The sequence below is a fragment of the Phoxinus phoxinus genome, assembly GCF_949152265.1.
Source record: "Phoxinus phoxinus genome assembly, chromosome: 3".
Taxonomy (NCBI): Eukaryota; Metazoa; Chordata; class Actinopteri; order Cypriniformes; family Leuciscidae; genus Phoxinus; species Phoxinus phoxinus.
In genome coordinates, this window is record NC_136878.1 from 31,979,408 (window position 1) to 31,994,926 (window position 15,519).

At 40.0% G+C, this 15,519-nt stretch overlaps 1 protein-coding gene across 1 annotated transcript; it reads left to right on the forward strand.

Moving 5' to 3' along the window:
• The first annotated feature begins 5,840 nt into the window (after positions 1-5,840).
• slc14a2 (solute carrier family 14 member 2) lies at positions 5,841-13,474 on the forward strand. Its single transcript, XM_079608093.1, has 9 exons — positions 5,841-5,897; positions 6,042-6,210; positions 6,854-7,043; positions 7,141-7,269; positions 8,783-8,975; positions 11,765-11,912; positions 12,020-12,154; positions 12,251-12,300; positions 12,391-13,474. The coding sequence occupies exons 2-9, from the start codon at positions 6,057-6,059 to the stop codon at positions 12,733-12,735; spliced, it is 1,344 nt and encodes a 447-aa protein (XP_079464219.1). The 5' UTR covers positions 5,841-5,897; positions 6,042-6,056; the 3' UTR covers positions 12,736-13,474.
• The last annotated feature ends 2,045 nt before the right edge of the window (positions 13,475-15,519 follow it).

Below are 15,519 nucleotides of genomic sequence, written 5' to 3' on the forward strand. Positions count from 1 at the left end.
TGACTCATTTGAGAATTGAGATGCGGGCAAAATCAGAATTAAAAATGGACTGAATAATAAAGCTCTCTACGAACTTGACGAGCGATGCCACGCTGACGGACCATAGATAGACTGTAAGAAAAGAGTGACTGACACGTTATGCACATAATCATGGTCACACACACTCTCAGAGTAATATTGTAAAGTTACTGCATAATACATTTTCAACTAGCAGAATAGCTGAATCACGATACACAGTCTCACTTGTAGCTATGTCTTTTAATTATTATAATATTTCGAAGGGCAAAAACAGGACCTTTTAATTGGCTTTAGCGCGAGCCCCTGTGCAGTCGCAGACTTGGTACTGTGTGAGTAGCATATAGCATTAGCTCCCAAGCCTGAGCTAACTCCATAACGTCGCGCTAGGTGGGCGTGGTTTCAGATAGCCAGGCTCCTCAGCTCCGCCTCTTTGCCCATATTCTGTTATCCGGGAGTGACGAGCGGTGACGCGAGGCCAAGATGGGGACGGCCGGCTCCGCCCACTTTAGGCTTCAAAAATGCTCTTCAGAAACCTATGGGTGACGTCACGGACACTACGTCCATATTTTTTTACAGTCTATGGTTGTAATTGGCTAAACTGCGTAGTGCACGTTGTCCGGAAACTTCACGCCCATCACGCCCATTACCTTTATGGGCGAAAGTTGCATGTGCTCCGGTCAAATGTAAATAATGGTGTCAATACAGCCATATCAGTTTGAGCCAGAATCCGACCCAGAAAGCAGCAATGAAGAGAGTCAAGCAGAACCTCCCCAAATACGGCTCTTACAAAACGTTTCTGAATGGTACATTTTTTTATTATTATTATTCTATTCTATTCTATTCTACTATTATTATATAATAATTTCGATACGCTGTTACTTGAAAATGCCACTGCTGTTTGTTAGCTTTTGAGATACGTTTTTCTCCCGATTAAACATTTAATATAACAGAATAAATGACTGAGTAATACTGCAGCTGAAGTTTGCTGTTGCGATTACATATCATTTTTTGAACTTTATACACATTTGTCTTATACACACAAAATAGCATCGAACTAACTGGCTACTATAAATAAACAGCGTTGGCATTGGTTTACGTTCTTGATCAAATCGAAAAATTACGTCATAAAGTATACATGGAAAATACATTTACAAAATTAGTACATAATTACAAATTCAGGTTCAAAATGTTTGTACGCATTTGTCATAGACACACGAAATAGCATAACTTAAGTGGCTATAACGCCAGCGCTGGCATTTGTTTAAGTCCTTGATAAAACTAAAACATTACGTCTAAAATTATACATGCAAATACATTTTAAATGATTAAGTCTTACTTACAGGTTGTGGCCCAACAACGGCTGCCTCAGGTTTTAAAGTTGGAACTGCTTCATGTTTTAGTAACAGTTTCTTGTTTAATCTTGTAACCTTGTTCGACCCCTAGCGGCCGGTATAGTCTGAACAAGCATTATAATAATTACATATTGTTACATCCTTTCTCTTTTAGAAAGTTTTTTCTTTTCCCTGAAAGACATGTGCAAACATTACATGCATATAAGAATGTACTTTCAAATGTACGAACAGCTTAAATACATGCAATTACCCAAACTACCAAAATGACTTTAACATCTCAAAACAAGTTTTTATTTTATTTTATTTTTTAAGTCACCTAAATGACAGTTTAAGTAGTAAAGTCCTTGTAGCGTTGAGGCTGACGAACAACTCTACCACATCTAGTTGTCTTCGGCACATCCCTGTCACAGGTATCGCTCTGAGTTTGAGGGCTCTGCTGGGATAGTACAGTGTCTATATGGGTTCCCGGAGTGTTTACTGTCTCTATATCAACAACCTCTGTTTGAGGAACAACATGGGCACGTCTGAGGTGTCTACGGTTCCTCCTGAGAACTGCACCCGAATCCATTTAAACCTCATAGGATCTAGGGTCAACTGGTCTTTTCACCTTGCCCAGCTTCCATTTGGTGTGAGGCTCAAATGGCTGCACTCTGACCGTGTCACCTGGTCGTAGGGCATCTAGATCCCTGGCTGATCGGTTGTAGTACGCACATTGACACTGTTGGTTGTTAAACAGTGCCTGCTCCGCTTGAACCACTTTAGGCTGGAGAAGGCTGTTTTTCGCCGGTAACAGAGATCTCGTTTGACGGTTCAGCAGTCTTTGAGCTGGGCTGCTCTCCAGTCCTTGTGACGGTGTGTTACGATGGTCAAAGAGCGCGAGATATGGGTCTTGTCCCGAAGCTTTGGCTTTGTGTAACAGTCTCTTTGCAGTTTTAGCGGCAGACTCTGCCTTGCCGTTACTCTGTGGGTAACCTGCCGATGAGGTTTTGTGGTCAAATTCCCACAGTTGGCTGAATTTTTGGAACTCTTGCGATGAATATTGCGGTGCGTTGTCTGAGACTACTGTGTTGGGAATGCCGTATGTAGCAAAGTGTGCTTTTAGCTTTTTTATCACTGTAGTAGCTTTTGTGTCTGCCAAAAAATCAATTTCCCAAAAATTGGAATAGTAGTCGACTGTTACATGGTAGTTTTTGTTATCAAAGTGAAATAGGTCAACGCCTACTTTGGCCCATGGCCTCCTTGGCACATTGTGTGGGTTGAGCGTTTCTCTGTGCTGTTTGTCATCCACTGACCTGCAGATGTCACAGCGAGCTATGTGTGTCTTTATTTGGTCGTTCATGCCAATCCAGTCGACACATTCTCTGGCCCTTTGGAGACATCCTTCTGCTCCGAGATGTGAGGAGTGCAGGCGGCGGGTGATGTCTTTCTGCAGTGATACTGGAATAACAGCACGTTCACCTCGAAAAACAATGCCGTCCTGATAACTTAATTCCTCCTGGAATGAGAAGTAGGGTTTAATTTCCTGAGGCACGGCCCTTTTGTCCGATGGCCAAACCTGCTTCATCAGTCGGATCACAGTTTGTAGAGTTTTGTCATCCTTTGTAGCTGTCCTGATCTGGCTTAGACTGTCACCTGAAATGGGTAAGTGTTGCACCATATTAACCGTCTCTACTTCAGCTTCTACAGAGCTCAGAGATGGGCATTCTGGGAGATATGCTCTGCTTAAGGTGTCTGCAAGTAACATGTCTTTGCCAGGAACATACACTACAGTCAGGTCTTATTTCTGAATACATAGCATCATTCTTTGAAGCCTCTTGGGCGCACTCAAAAGAGGTTTCCTAACTATGGACTCTAACGGTTTATGGTCAGATTGGACCGTAACTTTGTACTGATGAAACTTCTCTACACTGAACACCATGGCTAGAAACTCTTTCTCAATCTGGGCATAACCCCGCTCCGTCTGTGTAAGTGCTCTGCTTGCATATGCGATGGGCTTACCCTTTTGCATGAGTGCTGCTCCCAAACCTGTGTCTGATGCATCACAGTGCACTACGGGGTCCTTCTCTGGGCAGTAGTACTTCATTATAGGAGCATCTGCAATAGACTTTTTTAGTTGCACAAAAGCATTCTCATGCTGCTCCAACCAGTCCCAGTCTGTCTTTGTGTGTCAACTGCCGCACCACTGGCGTAGTCGAATTATAATACTGCCACTGCTACACAGGCTTTACACTTAACCGCAAAGTGGTTTTCCTTACCACACTTTGTGCATTTCTTTCCAAATGCTGGACATTTCTGTTCGCTCCTCTCATGTGTCTTGCCGCAAAACTTGCAATCCACGGTGCTTTCTTTCTGTTGTAGGCGCGAAGCTCCTTGCACTGTCTGAACTTCCTCCACTGTGTGTCCCGCTATGGCCTTGCAGTTTTCCCGCGACCACTCAGCAGCTCTGCAAAGCTGAATGCAAGTGTCCAATGTCATGTCTTTCTCCCGTAATAGTCTCTCTCGCATGTTGCTGCTGTTAATCTCACACACAATCCTGTCACGAATGAGTGAGTCTCGCAATGTCCCGAAATTGCATGTTTTTGCTAACAACTTGAGTTCAGTAACATAGCCATCTATGGATTCACTGGTACCTTGATTTCTTGTGAAGAATTTGTACCGCTCCATGGTCTCGTTCACTTTAGGACTGCAGTAGTTATCAAACTTTTCAATGACGTCCTTAATCGTCCAGTCCGACTTCGCTGTGTCTCCCATTAACGTATCCAGTAGCTCCCTGCCACTCTCACCAACCAGATAACTGAAAAGCCTGACCTTTTTTTTCTCGTCGTCCTCGGCAACAGTTAATCCAATGTACAGTTCAAACTCGTCTTTCCAAGACTTCCACGTTTTAGACAGGTTGCTGGAGTCCAGACACAACGTCTGTGGAGGTCTAAGTCCGTCCATGCCGATAGCGTTAGCTTGTTTACTTCGATGCTAATCCACGCTACACGTTAACGTTAGCACTTTACCGTCTTCGGACTTCGCCAGCGCCTCCGCCGTAAACCACTAAGAACTTGGGCAAAAATCCACTGCCGCTGCCACCATGTTAAAGTGAGGTATTTCCATATAAAACATGAGTCCGTATTCTTTGAACTGGCCGAACGGGGTGTCTATTTATTTGTCAAAAAGGTCTGCAAACACTGTCACATTCCAGACTCTTCCCACTCTTACTCTCTGGCTCTTTTTCTAGGAGTGGCCTTGTTCGCTCCCTAGCGGCCGGTATAGTCTGAACAAGCATTATAATAATTACATATTGTTACAAGCAACATCAATGAATGAACTAACCATTCAGAAACGTCCTGTTGCATTCTACATGTTCTCACTTCTTCTTGAGTCTCTCCATCTTTGTCTGACTTCGCTTTGAACATAAAACGCTAAAAGTTTTTGAAATTTTCAGGACACAAGCTGTTGTAGTTCCACCCTCTGTGCTGGGTGCAGCAGCTCATTTGCATTTAAAGGGACACACACAAACAACAAATCAGCATATTAGAAAGATTTCTGAAGGATCATGTGACACTGAAGAAAATTCAGCTTAGCCATCACAGGAATAAATTATATTTTGAAATATATTCAAATGGAAACTAGTTATTTTATATTGTAAAAATATTTCACAATTTTACTGTATTTTTTATCAAATCAAATGTATGCAGCCATGGTGAGAATAAGGGACTTATTTTAAAAACAATAACAAAGCTTACCAACTCCAAACTTGTGAATGGTAGTACCAATGTAACTCCAACATGAAGAGAGCTGAGCTGCTAGTCTCCTGTTTGACAGTTATGTCTCACAAATGCACTTGAACAGCTAATAAATATAACAGCCAGTGGCCTCAACAACAGAGGTCCTTTTGTTTTTTCAGAGCTGATTATCAAGCTCGGATTTGCCTCAAGTATGTGTTAATCCATATTTGTTCTATGTGATCTGCTTATTAAATATTGAGACAAATTTGTGTTTGTTTAAGTTATTCAGTACCTGCATAATAAAAAAAACATCAACAATTTATATCGATCATACCCAAAGCATATCTCATAAGCCATAAAGTGTTATTTTTATGGGTTTTTAGCAGACAATCAGACTCAGAGTGACAAAGCTAAATTAGTGACACTGCTCAAGTAGTGAACCGTGCTCAAGTAACCTGCTAGGACTGCAGAGAGAATGTAGAAGGAATGAGGAGGTGGCTTTATCACTCATTTGCATCAGCACTACATGAATAGAGGTGGAGCAACGCATGCAACCCAGCACTATAAAACCATCGGAGTAGTGGCTTTATGGACCATCCATAAACTTCATTGCTTCTATAACTGGCTTCATATATGCCTGGAACACAACTAAAGGTAGATCCTCTCTCTCTCTTTCTAAACTATGGTATCTATAAATTAATTAATAATGAAACAATAAACATATTAATAATATTTAATTCTTTTTTTGAAGGCTGGCCCATATCTCTGCAGAACTTCTACTTCACAGTGTTCCAGTTCTCAAAACACAAAGGTGAGATGTTTCCTGTTTTTGTAAAGGAAAACCCGGTCATGCTCGAGCCAGAATGTAAACAAACCCCAGCAAAGAATATAAATCCTAAGCCTTTTTTTTCATCAGCATCATTATTATAACAATGAAATCTGTTGATATTTACAGGAGCTGCAACCACTCATGTCAAATCCAGTCCCTGAAACTACAGAGGAGAAGAAACAGCAGCCGCAGGGACCCGAGAGGCCAATTTCACATCAGAAGTTTAAAGCAAAGCTCACCCAATGGCTGTCTTACATTACTGGAGACATGGCTGTGTTCGGTGAATGGATGAAAGGTACAAGAGTAAGCTAGTTTAGATCTCAATAAGGAGCCAAATTTAGAAAGAAGGAAAAACAACAACATTAATTCTGCTAGCGAATAGTTAGGAGTTACTGTAGGTTGCACTAAAGTAATTTAGAAAATCATCAATTATCATATTCAACCAGAGAAAAGCCTTTTACTAACTCAACTAAACATTGCTGTTAATTTCACCACAAAGATGACTGAACAACTGCTAAATTGTAACACTTTGTCGTTCTAAAGCTATTCTGGTACTTTTAAACCTGTGGGAATCTGCTAGATGTGCTCATAGTTAATGTACTAACTACTTTTTTTAGTCTGCATACGGACACATTGTCTTTAGGGAGTTGCATAATGAGTGATCCACACCCAACTGAAAAACAATGCACACTTACTAACCAAACAAACATGTGTGTTTCCAATTTTTTTTGATAACCTTTAATACCTAACTACAAATATGCATATTACACATATGGATATTAGTAGCAAGTTATGCTAGAAAAGTAATTATTTCATTACTTAAGGACAAAGTGAGGATTAAGGATAATAAATACAGTTTTGTATTCCAACTTCTATGCAAACCTCTATGGTGATTTTCTTTATACCCACTTGTACTCTCACATGTTTACGCTGTGCAGGGCAATTTATCTTGCTCCAGATTGTGGACTGGGTGCTGCGTGGAGCAGCTCAGGTGATGTTTGTGAACAACCCTCTCAGTGGACTGATCATCTTTGCTGGACTGATCCTTCAGAACAGATGGTGGGCACTCAATGGTTTTGTTGGCACTCTGTTTGCTACAATTTCTGCACTCATCCTCTGTCAGAACAGGTATTTAGGCAACGACTTATAGTACATTTACATTTTGATGCTCTAAATGATTGAGCGTGGTTTCAGAATTATAATCAATATTTTATATTTCCCTCAGAGGAGCGATCGCAGCCGGCCTGTATGGATATAATGGCATTTTGGTTGGTCTTCTGATGGCGGTTTTCTCAAATGCAGGAGATTGGTACTGGTGGCTGCTTCTTCCCAACATCTTCATGTCAATGGCATGGTGAGTTCATCTCTTTGCTCTTCAGTTCATTTACAGTATGGCTAATTTTGACTTGTATCAAAAAAGGAAATAACTAAAGGCTGGAATACACTACACAACTATTGCACGCTCAATTTGCAGTCAGATCCAGTCTGCAGAAATTTGGTCAGCAAAAATCATGTGGTGTATGATGATGGGTACAGATTTATTTAGCTTCTGAATACATTCAGCCGGTGGATGGATATCAAAAATGTTTGATAATTTGAGCTGGTTTTAGAACACATATGGATTTAATTTGTCATGCATCTCCTTGCAACAATTTTGTTCTGTCCAGAATAACTTAAAAGTCTGTGATCCTCAGTCATTTAGTGTATGATGATCAGTGAGCTCCGAAACAAACTTCTACCTGACAGTCAAAGTGGCGTTACATCACAAACGTGCGGATACGAAGACCGCGGGTGATTAGGGTGCAATTTGTGACAGGGCCTAAAATGCAAGGAATTTAGATCCGTCAAAGGCAGATAGGAATAGAATGTTCCATCAGTCGAAGTCTGTCATATGATTGAAGTAATGAAGTTCTCTCACATGGTAACAGAATGTTCAAAAATGTTAACATTTTCTGAAAAGGGTTATGTTAGAACAAAATCTTCTCTGATTGTATTTATATAAATATTAGTTAATTAGTTCAAATATAAATATTCAGGACATTTTACACAGGGGATGATGTATTTCTTTTTTTGCTAGTCTAGACCAGTGGTTCTCAGCCAATTTCGTGTAACACTTTACAATAAGGTTCATTAGTTAACATTAGTACCTTAGTTAACACGAACTAAGAATGAACAACACTTCTACAGCATTTTTTAATTTCAGTTCATATTAATTTCCATTTACTAATACATTCTTAAAATCAAAGGTTGTATTTGTTAACATTAGTTTATGCACTGTTAACTAACATGAACAAACAAAGAACAGCTGTATTTTTATTACGTTAACAAAGATTAATACTGTAACATATGTGTTGATCATTGTTAGTTCATGTTAGTTAATACATTAACTAATGTTAACTAATGAACCTTATTGTAAAGCATTACCCAATTGTGCTTTTTATTTTAGACATTTAGTGGTGATCCAACACACTACCAAAATGATTTATCATACAACAGTAAACAAACATGTCATTAAAAACAAACCATTTATTTATATCTCTTTTACTCTGCATTGTTTTCTTCAACTTTGAGGATGACCATATGGCACAGAAAGTGTCATGCAAATGATCTATCTGCCTCTAAGTGACGCATGAATCTGATTGGACACGCCTTTACACACCTCCAAGATATTGGAAGCATTTTTCCTCCCCATTAAAAGTGTATTGGTTTTACAAACTATACACAATGCCTTTTATTAATCGAATTTATCATTGTTTAAGGTTTTTTTTTAGCCAGTGACCGATATTTGGGTCACAACCCAACAGTTGAGAACCACTAGTTTAGACTTGTGCTGGATTATAGAATTCTAGCATTGTTGTTTTCTCCAGTCCCATAGTGTCCAGTGCCTTGGCATCCATCAACAGTCGGTGGGATCTGCCAGTTTTTACCCTTCCTTTTAACATACTAGTGTGCCTCCATATGGTGGCTACAGGCCACTACAATCATCACTTCCCGCAGATTCTCATCCAGCCACGCACATCCTTGCATAACATGACATGGTCTGAGCTGGATTATGCAAAGGTAAGAGCTAACAAATTGAAATGAGATCAAAATCAAAGAAGTGAAAGTTGTCCCAAAGTTGCATCACTTCCCCAGAACAAGAAAGGGCAATTGTGCAACAGTTTTGTTTAGGAATCTTAGATTGATATCACATGACACTGAAGAGAGCAGGTTAATCATGAGACACTGTAACTGACATTATGGAATTCAACCTAGCAGGAAATTCCAGATTTTCTGCTCAAATTTAATGTCAAGTTTAAAGTTCTAAAGCAGGATTATCTTCTAAAAGGCAAATCTTTCGTATGTATTTGGAATAAGTAAGGATTCTGAAATGTTTTTGAAAGAAGTTGTCTCAGTTACTAACGTAACCTCGGTTCTCTCTAGAAGAGGGAACGAGTGTTGCGTAAGCTAGCTTACGCTACGGGAAAATCCCTTTACCCGAGAATACTGAAGCCAAAAATTATCCTTAATTTTGTATTATTTTAAAACGCATATTGCTTCAGCGAGCAGACCTAGGCGAGGCAGCTCGCGCGCCTATTTGCTGCTCTGCGGCAACTTGCTGCAACCTATCGGCAGGCTGCCAGAATGGGCGTGGCTTATGCCTTTATTAGCCAGATCCCGATAGGATGCACTTTGGTTTTTCATCGACTGAAGTGAAACCAGATCGCAGCACAAGCACGGCAGGGTTACGCAACACTCGTTCCCTCTTCTAGAGAAAACCAAGGTTACGTTACTGTGCGTTCACACCGGACGCGAATAGCGCGTCAAATTCACGCCTGCCGCATCTAGTTTGACGCTTGAACATTTTGAATGCATTCGCGCGTCCAAAGCTAAATAGACGTAAAAAGCAAGCGTTTGGAGTGAAATTGACCGCGTCTACCGCGCCGCACTCTACACCTCATTCGCGCCGCTGGAATTTTTTATGCGCGTTACGCGTCTTTGCATTGACTTAACACTGAAATAACTCGCGCCTGACACGCTATTCGCGTCTGGTGTGAACACATCATTAGTAACGAGACGTTCTCTTACGAGAGTACTCTCGTTTGTGTAAGCTAGCTTACGCTACCGGAACCCAATGTAAAACGCCGTGCGTGCTGAGAATTGTCCACAACATTGTCCCAAGGGCATGTGCCCGGGGCTCATATGACAGGTGGGTAATATCACGGCCGACGAGAAGTGGGCCTAATGAGAATAACAGAAGGCAACACAGTCGCCTACTGAATGAATAGGTGCTTAACACAGTATGACAGTCAGGATAGACCTTAGTCAGGATAGAACTAAGCGCGTCCCTGTTCTTTGTAAAGAATATTGGGCAATGAGCTTTGTCGTGTGACGCGAAGAGGTCGACTTCCGCTCTGCCAAAAATTTCCCACAGTGACTGGACTGCCTGAGGGTGAAGGGACCATTCCCCTGGGGAAACGTTGTCCCTGGACAGCATGTCTGGACCCACGTTCAGACAGCCTGGCACAAGCGCCGCTCTCAGCGAGCGCAGGTTGTGCTGAGACCACAGGAGGAGGCTTTCTGCCAAAGGTTTCGTGATCTGAGACCGCCCTGTTGGTTTATGTAGGACACCACCGACATGTTGGACTAAGACGTGGTGGCCCTTTAAGAAGGGAAGAAATACCCCAGACTACTTTCAGCTTCGAGACCGTCCCCAGATCTATGCTTGACTGATACCAGTCGGTCGCCTTCCAAGGCGCTAGAGCTGTAACACAGTTCTGGGTTACCTTGATAAGTGCATGACCGGAGGTCCACGCCCGGCGCGGGACGCGCGTCTTCAGCCAGTGCTGAAGTGGACGCATGCAAAGCAAGCCCAGCCGAAGCACTGCTGAGGCTGAGGCCATGAGACCTAGCATCCTCTGAAAACTGAGTGACATTGCCAACTTTGAATGACGCCGCTAGGTGCTGTATTCGCTGTGACGTAAGCCACGCTGCCATTTACACCGAGTCCAAATCTGTTTCCAGAAAAGAGATTATCTGGCTGGGAGACAGTGAACTCTTGGTCCAATTGACTTTGAGACCCAAGCCTTCTAGATGGCTGAGTAGTAAAGCCCTGTGTGTCATCAGTTCCGCCTCTGTCTGCGCTAGAATTAGCCAGTCGTCCAAATAGTTCAATACTCACATGCCCCGCTGTCTCAGGGAAGCGAGCGCCGCGTCCATGCACTTCGTAAATTTAGAGGTGCTAAAGACAGGCCGAACTGAAGGACGGTGTACTGATAAGCCTGACCATCGAAGACGAATCTCAAGAAAGGCCTGTGATGGGGCGCTATTTGTATCTGAAAATATGCATCTTTCAGATCCACTGAAATAAACCAGTCCCTCAGGCGAATTTGCGTGAGGATTTGTCTGGTCGTGAGCATTCTGAACGCTCGCTTCATAAAAGCTTTGTTCAAACGCCTGAGATCCAGGATGGGTCTGAGACCGCCATCCTTCTTGGGTACTAGGAAGTACCGGCTGTAGAAACCCGACTCACTCTGTGCTAGAGGAATGGTTTCTAGGGCCCCCTTTTCAGCATTTTCGCTATCTCGGCGCGAAGTAGATGCGCTACTTTGCCTTTCACCGGCTTACAAAGGCTGAATTTATTTGATGAAAAATACAGTAAAAACAGTAATATTGTGAAATATTATTACAATTTAAAAGAACTTTTTTCTATTTTAAAATTTAATTTATTTTTGTGATAGCAAAGCTGGATTTTCAACAATTACTCTAATATGCACATTTATAATTGGTTCTTATAAATATCAATGTTGAAAATAGCTGTTGCTGCAGTAAAATATTTTAAATATATAATCTTTTTTTTTTATATACAGCTTTTCAGCTCAATCCCTGTGGGTATTGGACAGGTATATGGGTGTGACAATGCTTGGACAGGAGGGATATTTATGATTGCCTTGTTCGTCTCCTCACCCATAACATTAGCACATGCAACTATTGGATCAGCAGTTGGTATGGTGTCAGGTAGGAGGAGATCACAAGTGTATTAGAATGTTCAATAATAAATATATCATCAGCATTAAGACATTTTAAGATTGACGATTACGGTGTAACTTTACCGTAACTTTCAGGTCTTGCTCTTGCTGCACCGTTCCAGAACATCTACTTTGGCTTGTGGGGTTATAACTGTGTTTTGGCCTGCATTGCCATTGGTGGGATGTTCTACGCTCTCACATGGCAGACACATCTTCTGGCTGTGGCCTGTGGTAGGTTCATATCAGAGATTTCCTTTCCTTCCTGATTATGTAAGAACAATTTCCTATAATTATGGGCAAATCACTGAAATAATTGTTTTCCCGTAGCATTCTTCTGTGCATATCTCGGCTCTGCAATTGCAAATGTGATGTCTACAGTAAGTATTATAAACCCAACAAGTATTATTAAAACATAAAATTTTTACGACAATGTGAGTGATTTTAAATGGATTTATATGGTTCAACAGTTTGGACTCCCAGCATGCACCTGGCCCTTCTGTCTTTCTGCCCTTACTTTCCTTTTGATCACTACGGAGACAAAAAGCATTCATAAACTGCCTCTTGCTAAAGTCACCTATCCTGAGAAAAACCTAATATACTTCTGGAAGATGAAGAAAGAGGAGAAAATCGACAAACAAAGGAAAAAACAAGAGCAGATGCAAGTGAAAGACGTAGAATCACAGCTGAAGAAAGATGAAATAATAGTTGCAATGAAAAAGAAAGATCAAGAGCCTCTGGATGTTTGCACCGTGGAAGTTCAGCAAGAGGAAACCACACAGAGTGGAACAAATAAGAATTCAGAGGCAATTTAACTTAATTTAACTCACTTATAAATTTCCCTTAAATGGGTCACATGATGTTTATTTGCTCAAAGAAAATGCACACAGAAATAGCCAAGGCACATTGTTCTATTTTTAAACATTGAGGGTAATGAGTCAGGTCAAGTCACCTTTATTTAAATAGTGCTTTTTATAATACATATTGTAACAAAGCAGCTTCACAGTGATAACATGAAAATAATTAAACAAAGTTGAAAATTGCGTTATCGTCCACCTTAAGGCAGATCAATAATATTGTTGAATAATAAATGTCCCCGACTCAGAAAGCCAAAAGCCAAGGCAACAGTGGCAAGGAACCAAAACTTCATCAGGTGACAAAATGGAGAAACCAGTCTGAGCACCTTTTAACTTTTATTTTTTTAACATTTGCCAGTTTCAAAAAGAGTGACAAATACTTTTCCCTCAGCAAAAGCACATATTATTTATTAAAACAAATATATGTACTTATATACACAAGACATGATCTAGTTTGTAGAAATGTTAAAACAACAGGAAGAGCACACACAATCAGAATGCAAAAAGATTTTGCTGTGATGTACTGTTGTCAAAATATGTCAAGATTCTAATATACGAGCTAAGTTTTAGCTTCCAGGCAGGGAGGCAGACAAGTATGACAAATACTTATTTTCAGTCATGACATTAAATTATTTGTATACAGTATACTTTTTATTTTCCAGAAATAACAAATTTGTATCTGTTCACAAGTAGCATGGGGGGATGGGGGGATGGGGGATGGGGGGATGGGGGGATGAGGCAGGGTGTAATTGAGAATGTATTATGAGATAGCCTGCACTATTTCAATATTTTCATAATCTGTAACAGCTTTGTCTTATTTTCAAAATTACTTTTATAAATTGTAATAAATATATATATTTTTACATGAAAGTTTTCAGTCTGTCTCTTTTGTAATATAGACATTTACCCATCTTTATTATAGATATATTTAAATAAAAATGGAACACTTCATAATAACTTTAATAAAATATTATTACATCATGTTTTAACAGATATTTAGGTAATGTCATGTTAAAAATGTCATATATAGGCTACTTGAATGTAAATGAATAAGTGAAGTGAACTGTTAAACTTTGAAACAAAATTGTTTGTCAGTTAACATATTACACAGTTATGTATACATTGTACATAAAATGCAATAGAAACATGTTTTAATGTACATAATGCATTAAAAATACCCAATAATTTCCTATAGATCATCATAATTTCTGTTATACATTACTTAATGTTCCCCTGGTTGTTATAAATAGGTGACGTAGCTACATTACTCAAATAAGTAGCATACTGAGTAGTATTAGTACATACTTACTATAGAGTTATGGTTGGTTACTTGTAATTGTGCATGATTTACTATTATTACTATATTAAGAACATGTAGTAACGTGTAACTAAGTCACCTTAAAATAATAAGCGTTACCGAACTTTAGTGTAGAGATGTGAGGTCTGAACCTGATGGTATTGCTGCAGATAATAAAAGGGTAGATATATAATTAATTGTCTTTTTTATTTTTAGTCTATTATTTCTAGTGCCCTTCAAAGTCTCAATCACAGTAGCCTAGAGCTCATGTCCTGATGCTGAACTCCAAGCCTGCAAACCGCACTAACAATCTATCATTGTGTGGCGCCAACAGCAGCAGGAGGATCAAAAAAAGCTTTTACATCAGATAACAGAACATATCTGAAGATTAAAATCTCCAGAATGAGTTAAGAAAGATCTCAGATACAAAGCTCTTATGCAACATGCACACTTACTTGGCCCTAAAAAGGCCATTTTATGGAACAGATAGACTCCAGACAAAATGATACTGGTAAGAAACAGAATTATTGAAACAAGTCAGTGAGCACCAGTGGGTGACGATAATGGAGAATGTCTTTGAATAATGATGGTGAGATATACTGACAGTCTGTGTTTCTTTTGCAGATGATGAAGGAGGTTGTGGATGCTGTGGTGAGGTCGCTGGAGTACACAGTATAGAACGGAGAGGGGCAAGTATAGCTGAGTGATGACAGGAACCAGTGGAGACTTTGGAGAAACAGGACAGTAAACGATCACACTAAACATCAATCGTCGGAAGGTAAGAGTAACAGGGAAGTGAGTCCTTACTCAAATGAGACCAAACAATGTGACTGTGTGAGGTGAGTGCTTTTGAACTGACTGTGCTGATGATCAGATGACATGCAGGTTTTGGTGATTAGTACTCAGGTGACAGCGATCTCTGTGATTGTGTGGTGGTGGAGCCTGGCGGAACCCTTGACATCTTTTGCATAACATAAAAATAAAATGGCAATGTATATTAGTATTGTGTATTAGTGTAGGCAATTGATATTTCTATACGTAATGTTTATCTACTTTTTAAAGCACAATAGCTGTACTTGGTGAAACGTGGCTGCTCTTGATATTATCTTTGCTTGACAGTTCTCACTTTTGACGAGATAATGGCCAATGAGACAATATGTTCTGAATTCCATCAGATAAAGATACAACCTAGAAATTTCTGTGATCACATTTGCTTTTTCATAAACAGTAATGATGACTATGGTCTGTCATGTAAATTTTGTTTCACATGTCATTTCTGCAAAACGTTGTCATTTCCATTTGAAATGAAAACTAGAGGCATTAAAATACCAACAACTTTTGTTCCTTTTCACACAAACTATGATTACAGAGGGCGAATATATATTAAAACATTAAGTGGCATTAATTGGTTTATAGAATTGGAAAAGTTTTTAGGGCAAACCTGA

Excerpts from the sequence above, each read along its gene's own strand:
- slc14a2 (XM_079608093.1), top strand. The coding sequence starts at position 6,057 with ATGTCAAATCCAGTCCCTGAAACTACAGAGGAGAAGAAACAGCAGCCG. Across the intron at positions 7,270-8,782 it reads ATCTTCATGTCAATGGCATG|TCCCATAGTGTCCAGTGCCT; the intron begins GTGAGTTCATCT and ends TGTTTTCTCCAG. Across the intron at positions 11,913-12,019 it reads AGCAGTTGGTATGGTGTCAG|GTCTTGCTCTTGCTGCACCG; the intron begins GTAGGAGGAGAT and ends CGTAACTTTCAG.